This window comes from Lepus europaeus, chromosome 13, assembly GCF_033115175.1.
Source record: "Lepus europaeus isolate LE1 chromosome 13, mLepTim1.pri, whole genome shotgun sequence".
Lineage (NCBI taxonomy): Eukaryota > Metazoa > Chordata > Mammalia > Lagomorpha > Leporidae > Lepus > Lepus europaeus.
This window is the reverse complement of record NC_084839.1, coordinates 90229514-90255927: the sequence shown is the minus strand read 5'-3', so window position 1 is coordinate 90255927 and position 26414 is coordinate 90229514. Positions and strand designations below refer to the sequence as shown.

The 26414-nt window shown below is 51.1% G+C and overlaps 1 protein-coding gene across 1 annotated transcript in view; it reads left to right on the top strand.

Moving 5' to 3' along the window:
- RFX8 (regulatory factor X8) overlaps positions 1-26136 on the top strand; it is a 59404-nt gene extending 33268 nt beyond the window's left edge. Inside the window, exons 7-14 of the mRNA XM_062208786.1 lie at positions 2182-2295; positions 3108-3258; positions 6438-6496; positions 8161-8317; positions 10608-10702; positions 15053-15167; positions 19815-20128; positions 25942-26136. Coding sequence (XP_062064770.1) covers positions 2182-2295; positions 3108-3258; positions 6438-6496; positions 8161-8317; positions 10608-10702; positions 15053-15167; positions 19815-20128; positions 25942-26136 — 1200 coding nt within the window. The remainder of the gene's footprint in view (positions 1-2181; positions 2296-3107; positions 3259-6437; positions 6497-8160; positions 8318-10607; positions 10703-15052; positions 15168-19814; positions 20129-25941) is intronic.
- The last annotated feature ends 278 nt before the right edge of the window (positions 26137-26414 follow it).

The window sequence follows — 26414 nt, the reverse complement described above, 5'->3', positions numbered from 1 at the left end:
ATACACAAAAGCCATTTTATTCATACATGCTAACTGGAAAAGAAGTAGACCTTTGAAATAGGGTGATCTAACATGGGTATTAAAGAAATTCGATTTTATTCTAGAACTGACTGTGAAAACATAAAGAAATCTTTCAATATTCTGAATTTCATCTTTCGCAGTATTAGATAAAAACCCAGGGAAGTATGGGACAGGAAAAAGATTCCAAGTAGAGCACATGGCATAGGCCACGTACATATTCAAACGGAGCTTCTAAGCACTTCAGCTGGTGGTGATAAGATTCATGAGCGCATTTAGTGCCTACTTGGTAGAATGCCTCATAGTGAGGTAGAGACCCAGATGTCTTCACAATAGCCCCTGGGCTCTTAACAAAATATTAGAAAACACTGGGTGTCTAACGGAGTCCTTCCTTCCTCGACCTGCCAGATGTGTGCTTGCTTCATTCCCTGTGGCCAGCACCATTTCTGGGACGAGGAAGGCATCTTGCAGAGGGCTGGAGAAACTTAACCTGGGCGAACTCAGAAAAGTCTGTGGAAAATGGAACTGATAGGCAAGTTTATTTTGGTGCCAAACCTTTTGGACATCCATGCCTGGTTTTTTCCATCATACGCAATTTCCATGACCTTTTTTGAAGACCCCTGTGTGTATGAATTTTAAAAAAAAAAAATTTGCAGCAAAACAAGCATTTTTTTCATGCCATTTTCCATGAACTCTTGTAGACTTAGTAATAAAAGGGGCAATTTAGCCAATAGACATGAGACAGTATGGTAGGTTCTAGAGTAACTATCTGATTAAACTATTCCAAGTGTCCAGAGAAGAATGACAAAGGCTGAAGGGTTCCCCCAAGAGCAGGCCGTGTGACTGCTGACGCTGGTAGGAAAGCGAAGCTCAATGGACAGAACATGGGGTAGGAAAAAGATTCCAGACAGAATCCACGGCACAGGCAAAGGCAGCAAGATGTGCAGAGGCACAACGTGACACACAGGGCGCTGTGAAGAGATGCTGTTATCTCTGAAAGGGAGAGATGGAGGGACGTGGGAAACTCAGCAGGCACTCGAAAGGACCTCGTGTGCCTCCCAAGGAATTCCGATTTGGTGAGAAGACGCTGGGGAGGAGGGTGGACAGTCACGTGGGTTGGGTGGCCAGGAGATTTTTGTCCCAGTCAAGGTGAGAAGGTATGAGGACTGGATGTGGGGCCGTGCCCGTGAGGGCAGAGAAAGCAGGCATAGGTTCGAGCAGTGGTTCTGAGCTGGGCACAGCAGGACTGGCTGGTGCTGGACGTGGACAATGGGTGTTAGCAGAGAAGGGTCAGTTGTGGCTGTCTCTGCTCAGACCACCAACCTCAAAACTGCCAACCTGAATGTGAAAGGCTCACGGTGCCCCGTGTTGTGTTTTCTCTCCGAGTCTCTGGCGAAGTCTTCTTTGGAATACATGCCCTTTGAGAACAAGATTTCAAATGGGGGGCCCGCTCTCCTGCATCTCGGGAGTTGACTCCAACTTGGCAGCACGCTCCTGGGAATAGCTTCTTGCCTGGAGTTCCCGGTGAATCCTAGCACCAGGCACGATAACAGGACCATGATGCCTCAGGATATTTGAGCCTGTGCAGATCCCCAAAGGACAAGAGCTTTTGTTCGCTTGCAAGCTCAGGTTGACCACCCGATTCAAGATTGGGATCTGGAAAGACCACAAAGGGCAAAGCAAAGAAAAGAAAGGAGGCTGCCATTTGGTTCCATTGCCATGTTGTCCACAGCTTCCTCCTGCATGGGGTCTTGGGTGACTTCTCACCAGCGTCCTTAGATTAAACACCGTTACACCTCTTTCTGAGCTCAGAATTGACCCAAGTGGTCAGTCCCTCAACACCCTTGTATTCTCAGCTCCCCTGGGTCCCTCTGGCCCAATCTTCATCCTGTAATTAGCAACCAGAGCCCCCTTGTGGTCAAAAAGAGCTTTGCTTCGGGAACACTACCTCAAGAAAACTTGTCCCACCTACGTGGGGCTTTGCTCCATTTTCCCGCCGATGGGTTGCAGGGAAAAATCCTTTGCTGACAGGCTAAGCTTTTACATGACTGGAACAAAATTCAGCCCTCATCATCTGGGGCTCGTGGAGTCTACATGGGGGATTGGGAGTCACAAGGCACAAAATGAGTTTCCACTGATGGATAGTTTGTTCACTTATATCAGGTGGAGGACCTTCTTAGTTCCTTCTGGAAATCTCTGCAGCAAGACACGGTCATGCTTCTGTCACTGCCTGACGTGTGCCAGCTCTTTAAATGCTACGACGTCCAGCTGTACAAGGTAGGAAGACGCCAGGCCTCTGGTTTGAATCGCTTCCAGACACTGTTACCAAATGCTGGGGTTGGGACCACAGCCCAGCCCTCCTTCTCTGCTGTCTCCCTGGGTCTGGGGTCCCCGGAGGAATAACTGACAGAGTTACTTTTGATCTTGGCTTTTACTTGTTACTTTTGATCTTGGCTTTTCTGAGTTACTTTGCGTAAAGAAACAGCCGGCACAGGGGGGCGACCTGTGGTTGCAGTACTGATGAACCCTGGATTGAGTCAAAGTTCTCTCTCTGGTCATTGTCATCAAAGAAGACGTTTTACAATGAGTCATCGGCATAATGGCTTGAGAGCAGACCTAACGCCCAGGGCTTTGGTTTTGTCTGTTTTGTTTCTGAAGCGCTACCTCCAGCGTGATTTTTGTATTTTGGTAGTCTTGCAGGCATCACGTCTGTAGTGAACATGTGTTCTGCTTCTTCTGGTCACGAGCCTTGCCTTTCACTTTATTAATTTTTAGGAATAACATACAGTGCTTCAAAGTTTTGAACACAAATATGGAAAACTGGAGGCTGGGTTCAGCCCTGGCATATATTTGGGGTGCCCCACCTCTTCTTCACTCCTCAAATGTCTGCACCAGCCGAGTGTGCCCAGGGCTGAAGCCAGAAGCAGAAAACCCAATCCAAGTCCCCCAACTTGGGAGCCATTGCCACTGCCTCCCAGGGTGGGCGCTGGCAAGAAGCTGGAGTTAGGGGCCAGAGCCGGGAGCTGAACCCAGGCGCTGGGGTCTGAGCCGGCTGAACGCCCACCCCAGTGGTGACGCTTTCGTTGTAGGGAATTGAAGACATTCTCCTCCATGACTTTTTGGAAGATGTTTCTATCCAGTACCTGAAATCTGTCCGGTTGTTCAGTAAGAAATTTAAGCTTTGGCTTCTTACTGCTGTGGAAGGATTTCCGGCCCTCTTACAGATCTCCAAGCTCAAAGGTAGGTTCAAACCAAAACCCAAATGCTCCCGGAATGGCTGTAGTATCTAACACTGCCCCTGGGGGATGCCTTTTGCCTGTTGCACCCCTTTCTGCCTTGTGCACTAAACAGCCCAGGAGGGTTGGCCTGCTCAGGGTTTCTGACTTTTCCTTCAGTGTCGCTGCTAGATTCTTGGGCCGATCCATCCACACCCTTTTTACTGTTCCCCTGATGAACAACAGGGATTCTTGGCAGAGCCAAGAGATCAGAGACATGGAAAAGGTGCTGTTGAAAAGAGAGGATCTGGCCACGCCGCCAGCCAGCGCCCAACGCATCCTTGCCCTCTCTCTCTCGAGCAGGTGGACCAGGGCTGTGGCTCCATGGGCGTCTTACTCCTTTCTGCTTTGTGCCAAGAAAGTCGCTTTCTGTTTAGAAATCTCTCCTGCTTCCTCCACTTCCTCACACCTCCAGGACGCTCCCCAGGACATTCACTTCTTTCTAGCCTCCGACTCGCACCTGTCTCCCTGTCGACTTCCTAAAACCCTACTCCCTTCTGTCTGGCTGCCAGGTAGAGGTCCCTGAATACAGGTTTGAGCGGTCCCTAACCCAAAAATCCAAAACTCAAAACGCCCTCAAACCCCAAACTTTTGAATGCCGACATGACAGCCCAAGTGGAAAACTCAGTGCTTGACTTTATAGGATGGGTTGCAGCCAAGAGGCAGGTGCACTGAAAATATTGCATAAAATTCCTTCAGCCTATGCGTACCAGGGATGTACGAAATATAATGAACTTCATTTTTAGGCTGGGTCCGCCCCATCACCAAGATATCTCCTTATACATATACAAAGATTTCAAAATTGTAAAAAAGCGACATCAGAAACACTCTCGATGGCGAACATTTCCAAGGAGGAAATGTACCACTTCCACCAGGCTGCCCTCCTACTCAAGGCCGCAACTGCATCCTCCCATGGCCACTGTCCCATCCCTCTATCACCCTCGTCTCTTCGTGCCCCCTTCAACAGCTAGGCCTTTAAACACCAGTCATGGCAGGCGCCGTGGCTTAACAGGCTAATCCTCCGCCTTGCAGCGCCGGCACACCGGGTTCTAGTCCCGATTGGGGCACCGGATTCTATCCCGGTGGCCCCTCTTCCAGGCCAGCTCTCTGCTATGGCCCGGGAAGGCAGTGGAGGATGGCCCAAGTTCTTGGACCCTGCACCCGCATGGGAGACCAGGAGAAGCACCTGGCTCCTGGCTTCGGATCAGCGAGATGTGCCGGCCGCAGCGGCCATTGGAGGGTGAACCAACGGCAAAAAGGAAGACCTTTCTCTCTGTCTCTCTCACTATCCACTCTGCCTGTCAAAAAGAAAAAAAAAAAAAAAACAGCAGCCACGCCTGCGGTGAGGTTGCCACGCCGGACGGTCCTAGAAATGCCCTTTTTCCCCCTTGACACTTGGTGAGGTTTTCCCATCATTGCTTATAGCTCTTCCCATGCCCCCTCCCCAGCCAGCTCGGGACCACCTCTCACCAAACCAACACTGATGACTCCTTCACTTGCCGTGAGTCTTGCTCCCTTTGCAATGGTTTCCTGGGTGGGCCGTTGGCTGTCTCATCTTCGCAAATGTTGTGGTCATCCACTGCTCCACCTCAGGTCCTCTCTGTGTCTCTCTCTCCCTTGGGACCACCCCCCTAACCCACCAATGTTTCCCAGCTGTGTGAGACTGGTGGTCCCCAAAAAGCCTTTGTTGCCTGTGTTCTCTGTGCTTGGAACACTTCCAGACACCCCCACTCTCCTGGCTAACTCCTGCCTATGTGTGAGAGCCCAGATTAAATGTCACCTCCTCAGAGAAGCCCTCCCTGATGCCACCCTCCAGCCAGGCCTCTCCCTTCCCAGAAGTCCCTGCTTTCTCTCCCCTGTGCTCTCACGTTGCAGGAGGAACACAGAGGTCAGTGTTGTTTTGTTTGCCAAACTAGGGACATTCAAGAGGACAGCGATCCTCCACGCTTTTACTTTTCTTCCTTCTTTTTCTTGTGATAATTTTCTAAGGAGATGGAAAAGTTAAGGGTTCCTGGGGAAAATTCCTAAATTCCTTTGAGCTTCTCAGACTGTTCAGGCTGCTGCTACAGCAAAACCCCATCACGTACCCTAAGATGGTATGCTGGTCAGTGGCAGGCCACTGTACAATAGGGGTCCCCTGAGATTCTCCTGGGGTGCAGGAGTAGCACCCTGAGTTTGTGTAAGCACTCGCTGTGATGCTCGCACAATGATGAATTCACACAGTGAACGTTCATCAGCATGATGTGTGACCATGCCATGAGTTGGGGAGCTTCTAGAAATTTTGTGTATTTATTTTTAAAAGATTTATTTAATTTGAAAGTCAGAGTTACACAGAGAGAGAAGGAGAGGCAGAGAGAGGTCTTCCATCTACTTGTTCACTCCCCAATTGGCCGCGACAGCCGAAGCTGTGCTGATCTGAAGCCAAGAGCCAGGCGCTTCCTCCAGGTCTCCCACGCGAGTGCAGGGGCCCAAGGACTTGGGCCATCTTCTGTTGCTTTCCCAGGCCTTAGCAGAGAGCTGGATCAGAAGTGGAGCAGCCGGGACTTGAACCAGCGCCCATATGGGATGCCAGCGATGCAGGCTGGGGCTTGAACCCGCTACACCACAGCGCCAGCCCCCTAGAAATTTTTAAAAAGAGAAGGGAAAAAAAAAGGCAGAAGCCTCCCACCATTTAGGAGTTTATGAAGTTCGATGCCAAGGCACCAGCAGATTCCGTGTCTGCTAAGAGAAATTTGGGCGCGTTTTTCAGTTGCATGTCAGCTTTTTGCTTTGTCCTCAGAGAGTGGAAGAAGCCAGGGTCTCTCGGGGTGTCTTTCATGAGAGCACTAATCTCGTGAGCAGGGCTTCCAAAGGCACCTTGAGGGTAGGGATTCAGCACAGGAACTTAGAGTGGGAGTGGGGGTATCCAAGTGCACCCAGGGCAGATGCTGGGGCTTTTTCTCTGGCACTTGGGGACCTTAGGTCCGGTTGCCCCTGCCAGATCTCCCAGCACTTAGGAAGGGTCGGGGGCCAGGGGAAGGGAAGGGAGGGTGCACGTGAGGCAGCAGTGCCTCCCCACTCAGCCACGTGCGCCTCCTCTCCACCTGTCACGGGAGAACCCGAGCTGACGGTATCAGTAACGGCCGCGTGTATTGCTCTTCACAGAAGTCACTGTGTTTGTCAAAAGACTCAGAAGAAAGACGTACCTTTCCAACATGGCTAAGGTAGGCCGCAGCCACTGGACGGAGCGGGGGGGGGGGGGGGGGGGGGGCGGGGGGCGGGGGGGCGGGGGGGGGAGGGCAATCCATCTCCTGCAGTGGAAGCGGAAAGCCACAAGGGTCCCCTAGGGCCAGGCCGTCACTTCTGCAGGGGGCCCATTTCCACGCACCCAGCAAGCAGAGGGCAAAGACAAGGGAACAGTGTTGGCCCCTGGCTGGGAAGGCCTGGTGGGCACATGACGCTCAGCCAGAACCCACCCCCCAAAAAGGCTCCAGACACCTCAGCTCTCCCTGTGTGGGAGAGAAAGAGGATCAGCAGTAGAGGTGCTGGTGGGAGGTGCCACGCGGTGCCAACCTGGACCAGCTGGTGCGCAAGGGCTTCAGAGCAGAGTCCAGGACCGACGGACAGACCGACGGGCAGACCGACAGACCCTCCCCGCCCCCACCCAGCGTGGGACCCTGTAGCTCAGTGAGTCCAGGCCACCAGGCTGCTCGCGCCGGACTCTCTCACTCCCCAGGTGATAGGGTCAGAGGGAGCTGCAGCAGAGCTGAGCAGGTGACCCGGCTGGGCCTCTGCATCTCCGGGTGCCTCCTCGGAGGTCCAGCCAGCCGCAGATGGGAAATAGTTCTACGATGGCTGCCTCTGTAGTGAGCATGCGCAGACTTTTTCTTGTGCTTGCTCCCTTTAGGCTGCAATAGAACAACGACCGACACAACATTTACACCATGCTAAGTGGCTAAGTGGTGTTGAGTACCGTGCCATTTTATATAGGGACTTGAGCATCCTCGGAGTCTGGTGTCCTGGGAGGGGGTCCTGGACACCAGGGACTTGGCACGTGGCCCACCAGGAATCTGCCGTGACGTCCTGTGGGCAGCAGATGGGGACAGAGGGTGGGGCCTGTTCTGCTCCCAGCGGTCTCTGCTCTACAGGCGCCCTCCCTGTCCTGCTTGCACACTGGGGTTGTTACCTGCTTGAGTGCTCTTGGCCGGTCCCGTTCTCCAGCACAGTCATGGCAGTCTGGCCATGGCCCTACCGCAAGCCCTTCATGTCAGCCCAGCCACAGCCAGCTCTGCCCTCAGCCTTATCTCTAAACTTAGCAGCCTTTGGGACTGTTTACTTGACCCCCTGCATACCCTCAGTTTCCTGCTCTGTGAAATGGGGGTGATCACCGTGTAGGCGCTCATCCCACACAGTCGGCCCATGTAAAGGATGAGACCGCGTCCCCATTGGACAGCAGAGGAAGTCACTCGTGGAGGCTACGTTCATTGCCCCCAGGCGCCCAGCAGGAAGGGGCAGAATCATTTCCCAATCTCCAAAGCCATGCCTCAGACCCAAGGTCAAGGCTCTACCCACCCTTTCCTCTGGGACAATCAGCCCCTACTCACTGCCTCTCTCGAGTACCTTGGACTAATTGAGTGAGATACAGAGAATGGGAAACAGCCCTGGACATCCCTGCCTGGGACCGAAGCCTTCATAATGCTGGTCTCCGGCAAGGCAGTTCTAGAGTGGGTGGACCGGCAATGCTCTCTCCGTCATTTAAGAGTCCATGCTAGTGGCCGATACCCACTTTACTTGCTCTTCCGTAACAAAACGTCTGGGCTATTTGGAGAGGGAAGGTTGGCGAGATGTCCTGAAGTGCCGTGCTTCCTCTTTGTCTCTCTGTCTCCAGACCATGAGAATGGTGTTGAAAAACAGCAGGAGGGCCAACGTTCTGAAGTCGGATCTGCATGCCATCTTCAGTCAAGGTGCTTTGGATATTTCCGCGAAGGCCCTGGCAGGTGACCTGAGCCCCACGGCGGACCTGGAGAGCCACACGGAGATGCAATGTAATCTTCCTCCCGCAGCTTTCCGCACCGCACTGTTGGATGTGCACCTGGGGCGCGCATCAGCCTCGTGAATCTGTGAATTTCCCAAGACAGAGTGAACACCATGGACTCATGGATGTTCAAGTGCACCTGCATGCACGTCTCTTCCTGCAGGGAGCAGGGAATGCCCCAGGGAACGCCTCGTGCTCCCAGACTTTCAAGTGAGGGAAGGGGCGTCCGTGTTGGTCCCAGGGCCCTTCAAAACGTTCATGGAAAAATGGAACTAAAGGATAAGCTTACTTTGGTGCAAAAAAATTAAATTATGCATATGAGGGGTCTGCAGTGGAAACGCATGCTTTGGAAAATTGTGCATGGGTTTCAAAAACTCTTGGCACCAAAATAAACATCTTTTTGTTTATTTGAGACAGAAAGACAGGGATGGAGAGAGACAGAGACCTCTCATCTGCTGGTTCACTCCCAGAATGCCTGGGAGCCGGGAATTCAGTCACGGTTTCCCACAAGGACCCAAGTACCTGAGCCGTTACCTGCTGCCTCCCAGAATGCACCTCACCAGGAAGCTGGAAGGAGGCGTGGAGCTGAGATGCGAACTCGCACACACTGACAGGAGTTGTGCCGAATGCCAGCCCCTAAGCCTCTCTTTTAATTCCATTTTTCCATAAGTTTTTTCAAGTACCCTCATACACATTTGTTGACTAAAAGAATGAACACTTGGCAATATTTCCTTGGGGGGAAAACTGTAATTTCTGCATTGATCTCATGCATGATGAGAATAAGGTGCCCTTGGTCACGTCTGAATTGGATGGAGGCAGCTCCTGCTTGGCCACATGCTGCTGTCACCACTGTCGGCAGCATCCAGTGTATTTCTAATAACGGGAAACTTGATGGTGCTTCTTACCGTATTTCCCCACTACAAACGAGGTGGGAAGCCTGCGGCTGTTCTCTGATAGCTGGAATTGGTTTCCAAGAACAACAGCTCCTTTCCATAAAGAGTTCAGATTGCTGGCTGGCCCCTTGTTTCCTCCTGGAGGGCAGAGGAGGTAACAGAAGAAACCCCGTGGACTCAGCAGGGACCTGTGGGCTGTTTCCAGAAGCCCAGGCCCCTAGGCCATAGCTCTAGGAAAGATTTCTTGACTGGGTGGATACAGGACTCCAGCAAGACATAAAACACCCCCTCCTCTTTCTTTGACCTTGAAGTAGGACTGACCTTGGTAGGCTTGTAACAGTTACTAAAATACTGAACTACATCCATACATGTTGGTAAATAGTCTGGCCAACCCACTCCCCACCATGTCCTTTGGTTGTGTCCCCTGCCGCTCTTGCCCTGGCTGACCCAAATCACAGATCCTCCTTAAGGCACCCCCTTCCCACCAATCCAGCAACTAAAGTGTTAACACGAAACACAACAGGCTTCAGAGCTCCGCAGGCACTTCTGATTGGTAGGAGCGCAAAAGGCCCTGCTCCCACAGGCCACTGGCACCCTCAGGAATGCCAGGCGGCAGCCTAAGACCCTGCTCTTTCCCCCTGGGAGCCAGGGAGCACCCTGGAGGGCTTGCGGGCACCCAGGTGCCTGCCAGGCCGCCCACCGGGCTCCCATGCTCCTGCTGACTTCCCTGTGCATCCCTCCGGGAGGCCGCAGAGCTTGGCTGTGGATGCTCAGCCGGCCTATGCATCCATGGGGTCAGGGTCCCCTGACTGAGCCTCACCTGGGCCGCAGCCACGTCCTTTGTTTTCTACGCCCAACCTGGCCTGCAGCGGCACTCAGAAAGGTGAGAAGTCCAAAGCCCAGTCCTCTCTCCCAGTGCCACCTACACAGGTGGAGGATCCAAGATCTGATGTCACACACACCTGGGGCTCCACCTGACTTGAGTGCGTATCCCCCAGGCAAGGTGCTCACCGCCTTTGATGTCCCCCGTCACTCCCCGCGCGTTCATACACCAGCCCTTTTGTGAAAACGTCAAGCCCAGGTGAGCTCATGTCTGTGTGGAGAGTGAGCTCATCCTGAGAACAGGGTGTGTGATTACAAGGTGAGGTTAGGAGCTGGAGACAGCGCTCTGCGTTTCTGCGGGTGGCAGAGGTGTGACCAATGACTGTAAACTAAGTGACCGCAAGAGTGACAAGTCCAGCCTTGGAACCCAGCTTTCGTGTTCGGAATGAGCATGAGGCTTGGGGAATCCCTTTGAAATATTGTTCAGACTTTGTTCCCTAGGTTGCCTAGGACACGAACGCCTACAGAGATATTCTGCTGGGGTGCCTGACACCTTTCTCCCTGTTCCCTTTGCTTTCTTTGCAGGTCTAAGCAGTTTAATTTCTTTGCTGGGAACGTCAGCAGATCTCAGCGTGTTCCTCAACTGTCTGTCTTCAAATCTCCAGGCATTTGTCTTCCAGGTACAAACCTGAGGCTTTTCTTTTTAAAGGAAACAAGTGGGTGTGGATCATTCTAGCTAAATTACAGCCCCAAATGCCCATGACTTAGCGGTATGAGAAAGAGGTTTCTCCAGCTCTGCTGAGAAAATGTGCCAAGGCTGGCAGGAGTGTGAGGACAGGGGAGCGGTCTCTGACTTCGGGAACCAGGCAGGGGACCAGAGAGCAGAATGGTCACACGATGTGTGTGTGTGTGGGCTAGATGATATGTGTGTGTCGGGGGGTGGGGTACGAGTGTGTGTCTCAGTCCATGGTCTCTCTTATTTATTTATTTGAAAGTCAGAGTTACACAGAGAGAGAAGGAGAGGCAAAGAGAGGGAGATAGAGGAGAGAGAGAGAGAGAGAGAGAGAGAGAGGCCTTTCATCCACTGGTTCACTCCCCAGTTGGCTACAATGGCCGGAGCTGCGCCATCCGAAGCCAGGAGCCAGGAGCTTCCTCCAAGTCTCCCACACGGGTGCAGAGGCCCAAGGACTTGGGCCATCTTCCACTGCTTTCCCAGGCCATAGCAGAGAGCTGGATCGGAAGTGGAGCAGCCGGGACTAGAACCGACGCCCATACGGGATGCTGGCACTGCAGGCGGCGGCTTTACCCACTACGCCACAGCGCCAGCCCCTTACAGTCTCTTGCAGTAACTGAATATCACACATGAGGTAGCTGATGAAGAATTTTACATCTAGCTGAAATATAAAAACAAAAGAAATGTGTGTGTGTGTCAGTTTTGCTGCAAATACAGTGTCTTGTCGAAGTATGTTTTAGGCTTTGTCGGGTTAATGGGCATCCCGCTCCAGTTGTAATGACTTTGTGACTATTTTTAAATGTATAGGAGTGAAGCTGAACATCTTCCCATATTCTTATTATTTATAGCCCTGGCCTATTTTGCAGCTGGACTGTGGTTTTCTTGGAACTCTTTAAATAAAGAGTTAGTTTAAATAAAGAAGTAAATAAATAGTAGAAGCCAATAAGTCTCTGGCTTTCATGTAAATTAAAAATACATTATCTCAAAAAATAAAATATTAAGTTGGGGAAAAGCAAAAAAATAAAAAGGGAAAGAAAGAAAACTTTAGCTGTGGCTGTTCTGGGGGCTTGGAAGCCCCCAGCCAAGGGGCTGCCCCTGGTGAGAGCCATCTCACCTCCTTGCAGGGTCTGAAGGCAGACCACGTGGGTCAGAGAGAACTCACCTAGAACAGTCACTCTCTCCATGACCGGTTAGTCCCAAAGCCCATAAATGAAGTGACCCAGTCACACCCCAGAGGCCCTCCCTCCAAGGGCCAATACCCTCTGACCTTGGGGATTCAGTTTGCAATGCCTGGATTCCAAGGGTACACATTCTAACCATAGCAGCGGGGGGGGGGTGAGAAGGAAAGACAGTGAGTGTACGTGAATGTCTGCACGTGCACGTGTGTGAGCATGCCTGTGCCTTGTGTGTGCACCAAGCAGCAGTGTGAAGGAGGTGTGTTGGGTTGGGGGGAGCCTTGTCTGTGTGGGGACAGAGAGGGGAGCCTTGTCTGGGTGTTGGGCAGATGCATCCTAGTGCGATGGCCAGCTTGACTTCCAAATCTCAAAGATGAGTTGGTCGTGGATATGGCCGTTCTGGTCGACTTGCCTCTAGAGAGAGTCACTGTAGCAGGGTCCTGGGCTGGAGTTGATTGTCTTTGTCATCCTCACGGGCAGTTGCTTGAAGATCTGAGAATGTCTCCAGGGGAAGCTGCAGCCACTGGCTCCGGTGGGCTCAGGGCGGGCTCGGGATTAAACTGGAATGGAAACAGAAGTCAGGGACGGAAGCCAGGCAGCTCCACGCCCTCTTCTTGTGACAGCGACATCAGGCTCCCCAAGGCTGAGCAGGTTGGGAAAGGCCTGGGGGGTGGGGGTGGGGGGGTCCACCTGGGATGCCCAAGGTGCAGAAGATTACAACAAGCTGAGAGGGGAGGCAAGGCCCTGAGGACAAGGGATGACAAGAGCAGAAGTCAGCCTGTGGGGAAACCGGGGTAAAAAGCAACAGAGGGCTCCAGGCCAGGAGCAGAGGGGCCGGGGACTTAGGACCAGGAACTTGGCCTTGGGCATTCTTTAAGCCTCAATCCCGCCCCACCTGCCTTGTCTGAATCCCTGACCTGTCAGTGGAGAACAGCAGGCAGAAATAAAAACCGGGCCCACCCACAAAGACTCAGGAGCTTAGGGATCTTAAACCTCCTGGACATGAACCTGGAGACCTCTCGGCTTGGAGCAGGAGAGCCGGCTTCAGCCATCAGCAGGTGTCTGCCCCCATTCTTTGGAAAAATGAGCATTGCAGACTCTCTGTGGTCTTCATTCTGCCTGGGGGGGGGGGGGGGCTCTCAGGCAGAGCCTACTTAGAACAGAACTGTTGAAATGCAAACCCTGGGACTTTGTCAGAGGTGACTCACGTCCTCATTGTCCGCTGCTGCCGCTGCTGCCGGCTTGTTCACTGATCGGGTGCAGTTGGGCCTGAAGAGTGATTTGTAAGCAGAGGAACAAGACGCGCCCCCGGTGCTGGGGATAGGCAGGGTGCTCGGCGGTCTTTATGACCGGGGACCAAACATGTGTGTGGAGAGAGCTCCGGTCACCCATTGTCCCTTCACCCTAACGCCCCCACACCCCCGCTGAACGGGAGAAGCCCCTCCCAAGAGCCCGCTTGCAGATGGTAAGAAACAGTGGGGTGAGGGTGCTGCCGCCCGAAGCTTGGGATAACCCTGCAGGGCGCTGGGGATTTTGAAAGGGGCAAAGTGGAGGGTAAGCAATGATGAGAAAGGGAATTTTTGTCACTTCTGGCCAGTTTCTCCACCCCCTCCTCAAAGGCTTGCAGAGTGGGCATCGGGCAGAGCAGTTAACATGCCACTTGGGGGGCCCACGTCCCATAAGGCAGTGTCTGGGTTCAAGGCCAAGGTCCACTCCCAATTCCAACTTCCTGCTGATGCTCACCCTGGGAGGCAGTTGGGTCCCTCCCACTCACACCGGAGACTCGAAGGGAGTCCCCAGCTTCAGGCATCCCTGGCTGCCTGGTGACATGTGGGGTCAGTCCGCCGGTGGGAGATCTCTTTCTGTCTGTCCCTCTCTGTGTATCTTTCTGCCTTTCAAATAAATAAAGTAAGTCAGTAAAATTGTAAAAAGAAAAGACACGTGGCTGCAAGCCAGTGAGAGGTCCTGCGTATTCACGGTGACATCTGCGTTCCAAAAACCCTATGACTCCGTGGTTTGTGGCTCACTTCAAGTGTGGCTCAAGGCAGCTTTCTATCTCGATCGAGAGAATTTCTTAGTCTACCTGCAGCGTAGACTGCAGCAGCCTTTTGCTGGTACCCCATTCCGTGCCACTCAGACAACCAGATGACCTTGGCTCACTGGACCCAAGGGCAGAGATCTGCTGGTCCCAGGGTTGTGCACACCGCACAGCAGCCCGCTGTGCCCTTCCCCACACAACGCACCTGACTCCTCACTGTCAGGAGAATGGCTGCCCCCTTTCCACATCAGACCCAGCATGCAGAAGTTCAAGTAGAAAACAGCCACCGCAGCTGACGTCAGTGCCGCTGCCCCTGTATCGCCATCGTGCACCAGGTTAAAGCCTTTAGGTAAGAATCAGTCTAGCAGAGTTTGAGCAAAGAACGATCCATGAGTTGGGCAGCCCTCAGAACCATGAGAGGCTAGGGAGCTTCGTTCTGCAACTTTGGCAGGGAGCATTTACGGACAGGAAAAGGCTAAAGAAAGCAGAAACAAGGACCTAAAAACAAATCGTTTTCAAAATCACTTTCCGCATAAAGGTTAACGCAGAAGGGACGTCCCTCTCAGGCTGGCTAAAACCGGGCTGTCTGGGGATTTGGCTCTGTCTGGCTCTCTCCTGACTTCTCAGGAGGTCAGCTCAACACCTTCGTTTGAGCCTGGTGATGTGGAATGTTAGCATGAGTGATTCCATTTTGGTTTGGTCCGTTGGGGCCTAGCACACGAGCTCAGTGCAAATCAAAGGACTCCCATAAATTGTATTTAACACATTTCACAAGTGACCTCTTTTATAGAAAATTGTGTGGGGATTAAAAAAAAAAAAGTAGGCCAATTTCCCATCTCCCTCCTTTTCTCCAGCAACTTCAAAGGCTCTGTCCTGGAACCAGCTCCCCAGGGAGTGGAGCGAGACCAGAAATCGGCCCGTGTTGGCTCTTGCCTTGTTCTCACCCTTATAATTTCATCCTCCTCTGCTTGTTTAGCCCTTTCCAGATGTCTGTACATGATGAGTGTGTGCGTTCGAGAACATTCTATTCTTCTTGATTTTTATCATAAACCTCAGCACTTTTTTTCTCACACCAATACACTAGCCAAGCAGAAGCAAAGAGGAGTTCATGAAGTTAGCCGCCAACTTCCAGCTTCGATGGAATTTCCTTCTCACCGCCGTGAGCAAAGCCATGACCCTCTGCCACAGAGACAGTTTCGGTAAATCAGAAAAACATTTTGTACTCTGCCTTTTCGAAACGTTCTAATAGCATAAGTATTTTTGCATGTTGCTGTAGAGAAGCCAGTCACCTCTTTTAACCTTTTTTTTATATATATAAAATGCAACTTAGATACACAAAACCATAGGCCATCTCTCTTCTTTCTTTCTTAATGGCAATGTGATAGTCCACCAAACAAACGCACCGTGCCCCCACTTTCTGGTCCCATCATTGTTGGAAGCCTCTTCAGTTTTGGAGTTCTAAGCTTTGTGAAATTATAAGAAAAGCTTCAAAGGAGACAGCAGAGATGGAGAAAAAATGGCTTCTTTGGAGCACCGATATTTAACTTTTCAGGAATAATGCCTGTGGTTAGGAGGCGGAGCTGATTGGGTTCACCTTCCAGACAGTGGCTGAAGATGTGCATAGGGCCTGCTTCCTGCGTGGCCTCTTGACTCCATTCTGAAAAGTTGCTTTCAAGCATACTACTTTTCCTTTTATTTCACAGTCCCAGGCCCCTTGCTGGGCACTGAGCATCCATCAGAGGAAGTACCCAACACAGGAAGTTTCTACACTGGTTAGGATGAGTTACCTGGCACCAGCCAGTGAGGGTTTTCTGGTGCCCAAGTCCTGGACTTCACTTCAAGAAGGAATTCAGGAGTGAGTGGAGGATAGAATATACTGAGCAGCAAGCATTGTATTAAAAAAAAACAAAGATACACACTACACACACAGGTCTGCTCGGAAGACAGTGGCCCCATCTCTGACACCTCATACGGATCCTTGAAGGAAAGGGGAGGTACATTCTAATGAAAGAGTGTACTCTAATACAGGGGAGGAATATTCATAGTCTGTCTAGGAGGTAGACAGAGGTTTCTCCAAATCTAGCCACAGCTGCTTTTCACCCCCTATATGGCCTCACAATTCCGGTCATGGTAGCTGGTAGTGTGTCAGCAGGCCAAGCGATCACAAGGAGTATGCAATGGGCAGTAGGTCCAAGTAAGTCAGCCTCGGCCTTATAAACCAATATGTGCCTGGCCCAGGCAGGGGGTCTGCTTCTCTGCAGAGCAAGAGGAAACAAACCCATATCCTATTGATATGGGACTAGTCAAGAGATAGACTAGGTTCATGGATACAGCAGAGATTACCTGGCGGGCAAAGGTGTGTGGCTTGCAGCTCAAGCAACCACTCCCCTTTTGGAAGTGAATAAGAAACCTGGAGAGTGCTGGGCCCACCCTTCTCCTTCTGTCCTGCCCTCCTGCCCTCTCACTTGCAGCTCCTGGTGGACCCCGGGAACGACTGGTGTGGAGTTCCCCGTTTATCCTTTCTGGCCTGCTCTCCGTTAATAAAGCCCTCACGTTCCTGTGCATCCTTCTCACTTTCTAAATAAATTCTAAACCTTACTGCATGCTCTGTTTAGCCAGTGCTTAGAACTCTTCTCTAAGTAAAAGGCAAGAACCTGAAAAATTAGTCTTAGACTAGCTTAGCCCACCATGTTATGCCCAGTTCAGTCGTCCCCAAAGACCACCAAGGAGCCGATACCACTGTAAAGCACATGAGTTTTATTGAAGGTCCAGGCCTGGGCTCTCAATCAACACAGATGCAGCGGGTCTGAGAGCCCCGACCCTTCAGTTAACAGGGTTTTTATAGGGTCTTCAGAGACATTCTATACATCATGGTACCATCTCATCAAATCATCTCATCCCGTGGGAAATTCAAAGGACATCTCCTAGAACTGATTAGTGCATCCAGTGGCAGGAACGGACCTACTAAAGGTGGTTGGATGGCTTTGGGGTTGATGCCTTTTGAATTGATTGGCCGAAGCATAGGGTCCGAGCTGCTGGGGTGTACGTGCCGAACTGCAGGGTCTCGGGTAGCTATCAATCATCTGATCTGCCCTGAGAAGACACCAGGAACTCCAGGTATCTCTCTGTTATCTGTTAATCGGCTGTTGCTAGGAGAGTTGATCACAAGGGGAGTTCATTTATTTACTTTTAGGAGCTTCTGGCTTAGGGTTCAGGGCCTGGTCAGGCCCAAGTTACAAGATGGGGGCCTAATTAAAAATAGTTACACCTTGATCCAGGCTCAGGTCTCACAACCACACTATAGGACTTGAGATAAAAGGAACTATTAACCCCAGCTGGCTCAGCTGGCTCCCCCCAACTCCCTCTCTCAATTCCCTGCCCCAGAAAGCTGTCAGCTGCCCTCTCGGGCACACAGGCAGGATAAGGAAGAAGCCAGCCCTATTCTAGATCAGTTTTGCCATCACCTTGGAGCTCTTTTGGGCATTGCTGCTGCTGGCTGTCCTATGGGCGATACCCTTTATAGTCAGGCCCTACCCTTTAATCAAGTCCACACTGACTGCTTTTTACCCTCATGCTCCAAAACTGAGGAGGCTTCCAAACTTCACAGGGACTGCGCTTTTCACAAAGTTAAACAGGCCAGGAGTTGTTGGTCCAGCTTACTCCAGACCAGGCCTGGCCATCCAAGGAGAATGGTGCCTCCATCTCAGATCCAACAAGAAAACAAAATACAAGGGGAGATTGTGAAAGTCTTTGAAATGGGCAAAAAGATGACTTGAAATGGACAACGGGCTTTGAAAATGTTCAGCACAGTCCTTCTGGGATAGCTGCGTCTTCCTTGCCTTTGAGTTATCTTACAATTCTAGAGGTTGTAGCAAACTGACAATATGCAAATGATTCTCATTCACAGAAATGCAAATGACTTGGTTCAAGTGGATGCAATTGATTGCTGCCTGGGGACATATCCAGGCAAATAATTTGCATCTCTTTGTAAATTAATGTCACTATTCTTGACTACCTGTGTATGTTTTGCATTTGAATTTTTCCTTTGAACTATTCCCTCACTAATTAATGATCTCAAAACTTTGACCATATTTATTTTATAGCCATATAAGAGCCATGGTTATCTTTATTTTAAAAGTATTTGGGGGTGGGGCCAGCGCTGTGGCTCACTTGGTTAATCCTCCGCCTGTGGCGACAGCATCCCATATGGGTGCTGGGTTCTGGTCCCGGTTGCTCCTCTTCCAGGCCAGCTCTCTGCTGTGGCCTGGGAGTGCAGTGGAGGATGGCCCAAGTGCTTGGGCCCCTGCACCCATGTGGGAGAACGGGGGGCGGGCGCCTGGCTCCTGGCTTTGGATTGGCGCAGCATGCCGGCCATGGCGGCCATTTAGGGGGTGGGCCAATGGAGAGAAGATCTTTCTCTCTGTCTCTCTCTCTCACTGTCTAACTCTATCTGTCAAATAAAAAGAAAAGTATTTTGGGGGCCTGCACTGTGGTGTAGTAGGTTAAGCTTCCGCCTGTAATGCCGGCATCCCATATGGGTGCCGGTTCTAGTTCCAGCTGCTCCTCTCCAATCCAGCTCTCTGCTGTGGCCTGGGAAAGCAGTAGAAGATGGCCCAAGTCCTTGGGCCCCTGCACCCATGTAGGAGACCCAGAGGAGGGTCCTGGCTTCAGATTGGCCCAGCCCAGCCATTGCAACCATTGGGGGAGTAAACCAATGGATGGAAGATCTCTCTGTCTGCCTCGCAAATAAATAAATAAATCTTAAAGAAAAAAGTATCTTTTAACAACTGCAATTGGCCATGTCTCCCCCTTTGTTTCTCAGGCAAACGTTAATGATCTTTTCTGGAAGAGCAAAGGGACACATTCTCCAGCTCTAAGAACAACATCTGTTTCCCCGTAGGATTTGCTTTTTTTCCATCTCCAGTTAGTTGATCAGATTTTTTTTTTAAGATTTATTTTATTTATTGAAAACACAATGACAGAGAGATAGGAAGAGACACAGAGATCTTCCACTCACTATGGCTAAGGCTGGGCCAGGCCGAAGCCAGGAGTCTGGAACTCCACCTGGGTCTCCCACGTGGGTGGCAGGGGTCCAATTACTTGGGCCATCTTCTGTTGCTTTCCCAGGCACACTAGCTGGATTAGAAGGGAAGCAGCTGGCCGGCGCCGTGGCTCAACAGGCTAATCCTCCGCCTTGCGGCGCCGGCACACCGGGTTCTAGTCCCGGTCGGGGCACCGATCCTATCCCGGTTGCCCCTCTTCCAGGCCAGCTCTCTGCTGTGGCCGGGGAGTGCAGTGGAGGATGGCCCAAGTACTTGGGCCCTGCACCCCATGGGAGACCAGGAGAAGCACCTGGCTCCTGCCATCGGAACAGCGCGGTGCGCCGGCCGCAGCGCGCTACCGCGGCGGCCATTGGAGGGTGAACCAACGGCAAAAGGAAGACCTTTCTCTCTGTCTCTCTCTCTCACTGTCCACTCTGCCTGTCAAAAAAAATAAAAAAAAAAAAAATAAAAATAAAAAAAAAAAAAAAAAAGAAGGGAAGCAGCTGGGACTTTAACCATTGCTCTGATATGGGAGGCCAGCGTAGCAAGCAGTTGCTGGCCCTGAGATGGGTTTTAAGTTCCCTATGGTGGCTTACGCCGTTTCGATCCAGAAGCTGTCCTGTTGAGGTTCTATGAGTTTGAACTAGAGCAAGAAGGATGTTCCCTGCTGACCCAGACCCTATTGGGGATAAGGAAAGCTCTGTAACTCAGGAGGTGAAAACCCCAGAACAGGTGTTGGCTTCACAGTGATGTATTTGTTGCCTGCTGTCAAGGGCATTAACTTTGGTTGTGATTTACACATAGGCTCCTGGCACCTGTTCCATTTGCTGCTTTTGGAATACGTGATCCACATACTTCAGTCGTGCATGGAGGAGGAAGAGGAAGAGGAGGATGTAGGGAATCTCAGGGAAATGCTACCAGAGGGCCAGTCTCTCCTGCAACCAGACCAGGCACTCTCCCACCCTCCAGAACTGCCAGCTCTGGGCTGTGCCAACCTGCTTGCGGAGCCACAGCCGGTGACGCCAAAACACATGGGCCCAAGCCAGTGCTCCACGGGTGTGAGCAGTTTGGTTCTCCGGGTCCTGGGCTTCCTGGTGGACACTGCTACCGGTGATAAGGTAGAGATGCCGTGACGTGTGCACCCCCCAACACACACACACACACAGACATACACAGACATAGACACATACACACAGATACACATACACACAACAGATATACACACAGACACAGATACATATACACACAACAGATACACACACATACACAAACACAGGTACACACAGATACACATACACACAACAGATAAACACACAGACACACAGATACACATACACACAACAGATACACACACACACAGATACACATACACACAACAGATACACACACAGGCACACAAAGACAAGACACACAGATACACATACACACAACAGATACACACACAGGCACACAAAGACAAGACACAGATACACATACACACAAGATACATAGACATACATACACAGACATACACACAGACGCACACATATACACACTCGGAGTTTTTTAATTTTCAGTGTTTTCTTTATTATTTTTATTCATCTGAGAGAGAGGGATGGGGAGGGAGAGAGAGAGAAGCTTCCATTCATTACTTGACTCCTCAGATGCCCACGATGGCCAGGACTGAGCTGGGGCCAGAACCAGGAGCTGGGAAGGCAATCCAGGTCTCCCACATGGTGGCAGGAACCCAGCGACTTGAGTAGGACCACCGCCTCCCAGGATCTGCATGGGCAGGAATCCAGAGTTAAGAGCCGGAGCCAGAAATCAAACCCGGGCACTCCAGTGTGGGACGCTGGAGTCCCAACCCCGAGGCTAAGTGCCCATTCCCCAGAGCCCTTTCTCGTCCCACAGCACGGGATTGGAGGAGAGTGGCCCATGCACCCGAAGGAGTAGGAGGCAGGTTGGATGGTCAGCGAAGAGGCCTGAGATGCCAGAAATAGGAGCTGGACCGGTGCAGGGAGCAGCTGAACTGCTCCAGTTCAGGAGGGTGGCGCGGAGCGGTTTTCAAAGATGGTCACAGCAATTGTTCTAGTATTATTTCTAAAACTTCTGCACACATCTTATGCTTAGCTGCTATATGCCCCCAAGCTCTGCTCTGGAAGCAATGACTTGTGCTTAGCAGGAGACCGTTAGAAGCGCAGGTTAATAGTGGTCACAGCCTAAAACTGCTCCTGTAGTCCTCCAAACAGTCAGAACCTGCAGGGGACCTTTTTTTTTTTTTTTTTTTTTTTTTTGGACAGACAGTGTGGATAGTGAGAGAGAGAGAGAGAGAGAGACAGAGAGAAAGGTCTTTCTTTTTGCGGTTGGTTCACCCTCCAATGGCCGCTGCAGCCGGCGCATTGTGCTGATCCGCAGCCAGGAGCCAGGTGCTTCTCCTGGTCTCCCATGGGGTGCAGGGCCCAAGCACTTGGGCCATCCTCCACTGCACTCCCGGGCCATAGCAGAGAGCTGGCCTGGAAGAGGGGCAACCGGGATAGAATCCGGTGCCCCAACCGGGACTAGAACCCAATGTGCCGGCGCCGCAAGGCGGAGGATTAGCCTGTTAAGCCACGGCGCCGGCCGGGACATTTCTTTACTGAAGAGTCACCCTGGGTACTGCGGAGTGTGGAGACCACCTGTACAAACTGTTGTCGACCACAGCTCAGAGGTGACGGCGGGCTAGATAAAAATGACAGGTGCAGGGGCCAAGGAGATGCGTCGCTCTGGGTGATAAATCTCTGGCTGTGTCTGGTCTTGGTTTTTTTTCACCCCAGGATAGTAGGTTCTTAGGTGCAGCTGCGTTCTGTGTGCCCTGCGCAGTAGCTTCCAGGCTGTGTGTGTAAATGAGCAGCTCGCCTCCTCCGAGGGCACGAAGCAGACCTGATCCATGCAGCAAGAAGCTGTGAAATACGGACCCCCCCATGGGGACCCCAAGGGCAGGAGGGAGCTGGCCCGCCTAAGAAGGGGCACAGCTGAGGGCAGGTCAGGTGCCCTCCTGGAATCTGTGTTGCACAAGGAAGGGGCCGTCAGACCCGAAGGGGGAGCTGCTTGCCAGGCTGTGCCCAGGAGAGTGGCTGTCCCTGCTCCCTGACCCCCTAGAGAATAGAGCCAGGTTTGGCAGCAGCAGAGCCCTTCAAGGTGTGGCCCGTGACAAACTCACCCGCGTATATTCTAGAGTATTCTAGAAAGCTCAACAGGACCAGCATCAGTGCTGGTCCACAGTATTCAGCTCTCTACTTACTGGCTGGCATGAGAGGTCAGACTGTAGCATGGCAATTTTTCAAAGAAAAACATCATTCAGGGGCCAGCATTGTGGTGTAGCAGATAAAGCTGCCGCCTGCAGTGCCAGCATCCCATATGGGCACCAGTTCAAGTCCCGGCTGTTCCACTTCCAATCCAGCTCTCTGCTATGGCCTGGGAAAGCAGTGGAAGATGGCCCAAGTCCTTGGGCCCCTGCACCCACGTGGGAGACCCAGAGGAGGCTCCTGGCTTTGGATTGGCGCAGCTTGGTCCATTGTGGTCATCTGGGGAGTGAACCAGCGGATAGAAGACTTCTCTCTCTTTCATTCTGCCTTTCAAATAAATAAATCTTAAAAAAAAGAAAGAAAGAAAAGCATCATCCAGTGACACAGGTTAAAGCACAGTAAGGGAGTCTTTATTCAGAACCATCTCGGTAGGTAGGGCTTGCTGTGAAGAAGGGAGTTTGGGTTCAACTTGGAACACAGCCTGGGCAAGTGTGGAGAGGGGCAGGAGATGGGACATGATTAAAAGCAAACGTCAGGGATCAGAGAGGTTCTGGCGAATCTGACCTCACATAATTTGAGCTTCAGACAGGCCAGGGGGATGTGGCATCCCCCGGGGGATGATGGGGGATGAGGAACCAATTACGCAGACAGCAGGTGAACAGCTATCAAGGATTGGAGGTTCTCGCTCAACTGACTCAGCAGGGTTCCATGCTAAAACTGGATTTTGTAAGGCGTGCACAGCTGGGCCTAGAGTAAGACTCAGGAGCCTGGCTAAAGTTTGTCCAAGCAGAGAGTCTTTGCCAGATTTCACATGCGTCTTGGTTAGTAATGAATCAGGAGTAAACTTACCTCCCCAGCCACTGCTGTACAGGGTTTAAAGGCATCGTGTCTTGTCGGTGAAATGGGTGTTGTCACCATTCCCACATCACGGATGTCGTAACTAAGGCTCAGGCAGGGATTCACACGCCCACAGGTCTGTGTTTGCCCTTCCCAGCATCCTCTCTCTCCCCAGAGAGTAACCCATGTGTTTTAATTGGTGACTCTGGAGTAAATTAAAAATAATAAGTAGGCGATTCTAGTACATACATTCCTAGATTTTGCCTCTTGCACTTATTAGCTGAGAACCTTGGGCATGTTGCTTAATCTATGAGGATAATAATACCTAATTCCATAGAGCTGTTGTGCGGTTTAAATAAGTTCATCATAAAACGCTTAGCATATCCCTTTGAACATCGTAAGTACCCAAAAACCACGGATCAGCAAGGTCAGTTCTCCCAGGAAACCTCCCAATCTGAGCACCTTGCCTTGATTCTCAGCCCACCTCTCAGCTCCTCAAAAGTTCACGGCCATAGACTTGACCTATATTTAACTGGCAAATACGATAGAGAAGATATTAGGCCCTTAATTGAGCTACACAATAAAGCAATACAAGCAGAAGGATGTCAGATAATTCGAGGTAATATGCGTGAGAGATTAATTCAACCTCCTCTTGGTGCATGCCTGCTGAATTAGCTATAAAAACTTAGTCTACCACCCCCAAAAGCTACACTCGTCTGATTTCTGTTGCATTCATTATTCAGCTTCTGCACTCATCATCAACCAGGAAAAAAAATTAACACTCCGTCTGCATCCCATCTGCATCTCTCTGCCGCGAGTTGAACCCTCACTCAGCTGCACATCTGTGGCAGCCTCATTCTTTGAGCGATTTAGCGGTGCCCCGCACCAAGGGTAACCTTGAAGTCAGCATCCCGGATTCCAGATCAATCTGTCACTCTCCCACGTTCCAGCAACATCCAAATTAGTAAGACGCCACGCTAGCTTTAAGAATAAAGTTTAAAAAAAAAAAAAAACTCATGATGTTAAATGGAGAAGATTCTTTTTCAAGAACAAATGACGTGATTTGCACTTCAGGTCAGGTACTCAGGGTTTCAAAAAGAGCAGAGTGTTTTTGTTTTTGTCTTTTTTATAGGCAGAGTGGACAGTGAGAGAGAGAGACAGAGAGAAAGGTCTTCCTTTTTGCCATTGGTTCACCCTCTAATGGCTGCCGCGGTAGGCGCGCTGCGGCCGGTGCACCGCGCTGATCCGATGGCAGGAGCCAGGTGCTTCTCCTGGTCTCCCATGCTGGTGCAGGGCCCAAGCACTTGGGCCATCCTCCACTGCACTCCCTGGCCACAGCAGAGAGCTGGCCTGGAAGAGGGGCAACCGGGACAGGATTGGTGCCCTGACCGGGACTAGACCCCGGTGGAGCCGCGGCGCCAGCCTGCAGAGTGGTTTTAAGAAATCAGTAATTCTTTAGTGTAGGGTAAAGGTGAAAGGAATTTTTGAGAGAGAAAACGTCTTTTCATTCAATAGGCGGTGGTGGTTATTGTGGAATGTAGACAAAGAGGGAAAGATGTGCTCGTGAGCTTTGTGTTTGAAATTACCAAGTGCACAATTTTGTCAAAACATATTGGTTTACTGGGGATTTGTTGATGGAATCAGACCAGGAAAGTGGGTTTTATAGGTTTTTTTAAAAATATTTATTTATTTGAAAATGAGTTACAGAGAGAGAGAGAGAAAGGGAGAGACAGAGAGATCTTCCATCCACTGGTTCACTCCCCAAATGGCTGCAATGGCTGGAGCTGGGCCAATCCAAAGCCAGTAGCCAGGAGCTTCTTCCAGGTCTCCCACGCAGGTGCAGGGGCCCAAGCACTTGGACCACCTTCCAGTGCTTTCCCAGGTGCCTTAGCAGGAAGCTGGATCGGAAGCGGAGCAGCTGGTACTTGAACCAGCGCCTATATGGGGTGCCAGCATCACAGGCGGTAGCCTTACCTGCTACACCACAGCACTGGCCCTGGTTTTATAGGCTTCATAGTAATCCTATACAAGCACTTGCAAGTTCCCCAGAGCACAGGGAAGGATGGCATCGTATCCCCACTAATGTGATAGGAAGACTTGCTCCGGCAGGTGAGGTGCCTGGTGAGAGCTGGTCAACTAAATCATAGCCTGTGAACCGCCCTGATCTGTTCCTCCCCTCCGAGGGTCAATTCAGCCAATGGTAGTTGGCTGCCTCTGTGGGATTTTGCCCGTCTCATGGTATAGGTGATGGGTGATGTAGGGAGGATTTGCGTGAGAGCTTGGGCTACTGTGTGGGATTCAGGCAACCAACTCTACAAAGCTCCAAAGCTCCAAAGCTCTCAGCTTTGGAGGTTCAAGTTCAAGGTTGGGCAGCTCCATGTGTCTGGCCTCTGTGATGAGAAGGCAGGAAATGGGATCCAGCTGCTAAAGCAGCCAAAGCGACGGGTGCTACAGGCACACGGAGACCTGCAGTGCCTGTCCCAGGCTCCCTCCCCATGTTCCCAGCGGATGGGCACCCGCTTATGTCAGCGGAGGAAGAGTGTGGGGTTCACTCTCATAGAGTCTCCCAGGTGTTTCTCACACACCACAGGCCACCTGACCTTCCCTGACCGTGCCCTCTCTCTTACATTATCCCTGGATTTCAAGTACTCCCAGGAAATCGTCACAAGACCTTAGGCTCTCCCATGGTAGACATATATGCACAAACTCCTGTTTAGGTCCTGGGGGAGAGGTAAGGGTGTGGTTGAAGAATGAAAAAAGTGACTCCTCAACCAGACAATAATGCGAATTTCTCTTTGAATCTTTTCCTGTTCAACTTTTCCCCTTCGCAGCTCATCCAGGTACTGCTGGAAGACAAGGTCACCGAAAGCGCCTTTAAACTCAACCTCCCTGTGGGCCAGGAAACCCTCATAACCCTGAAAGACGGACAGAGATTTGTGATTCATGTTTCAGATGTGTCCCAAAGCTCAGAACACCCTTACTTCCGAGAAAACGATGCTAGTATGTCAGACGGTTTGTTTGAATAGGGCATGAAAGAATTGCATTCCTAAAAATATGCTACATGCTAAAGTGTATGTATCGATATGAAAAAGCTTTGATGTACATAATAGTACGTAGGTATGTAAGTACGTAATTTTGTTCATATGTATTTCAAGGAGTTGGATTTGATTAAATGTATAAACGGATTTGGAAAATAAATTTTGCCTCCATTGTTTTTCATTAAGGGCTTTCAAACTGGTTCTCTTTGGGGACTTAGTGGAAGAGAAATATGAGAAATCGCGTTGGGAATTAAGAAGTGGTTAAG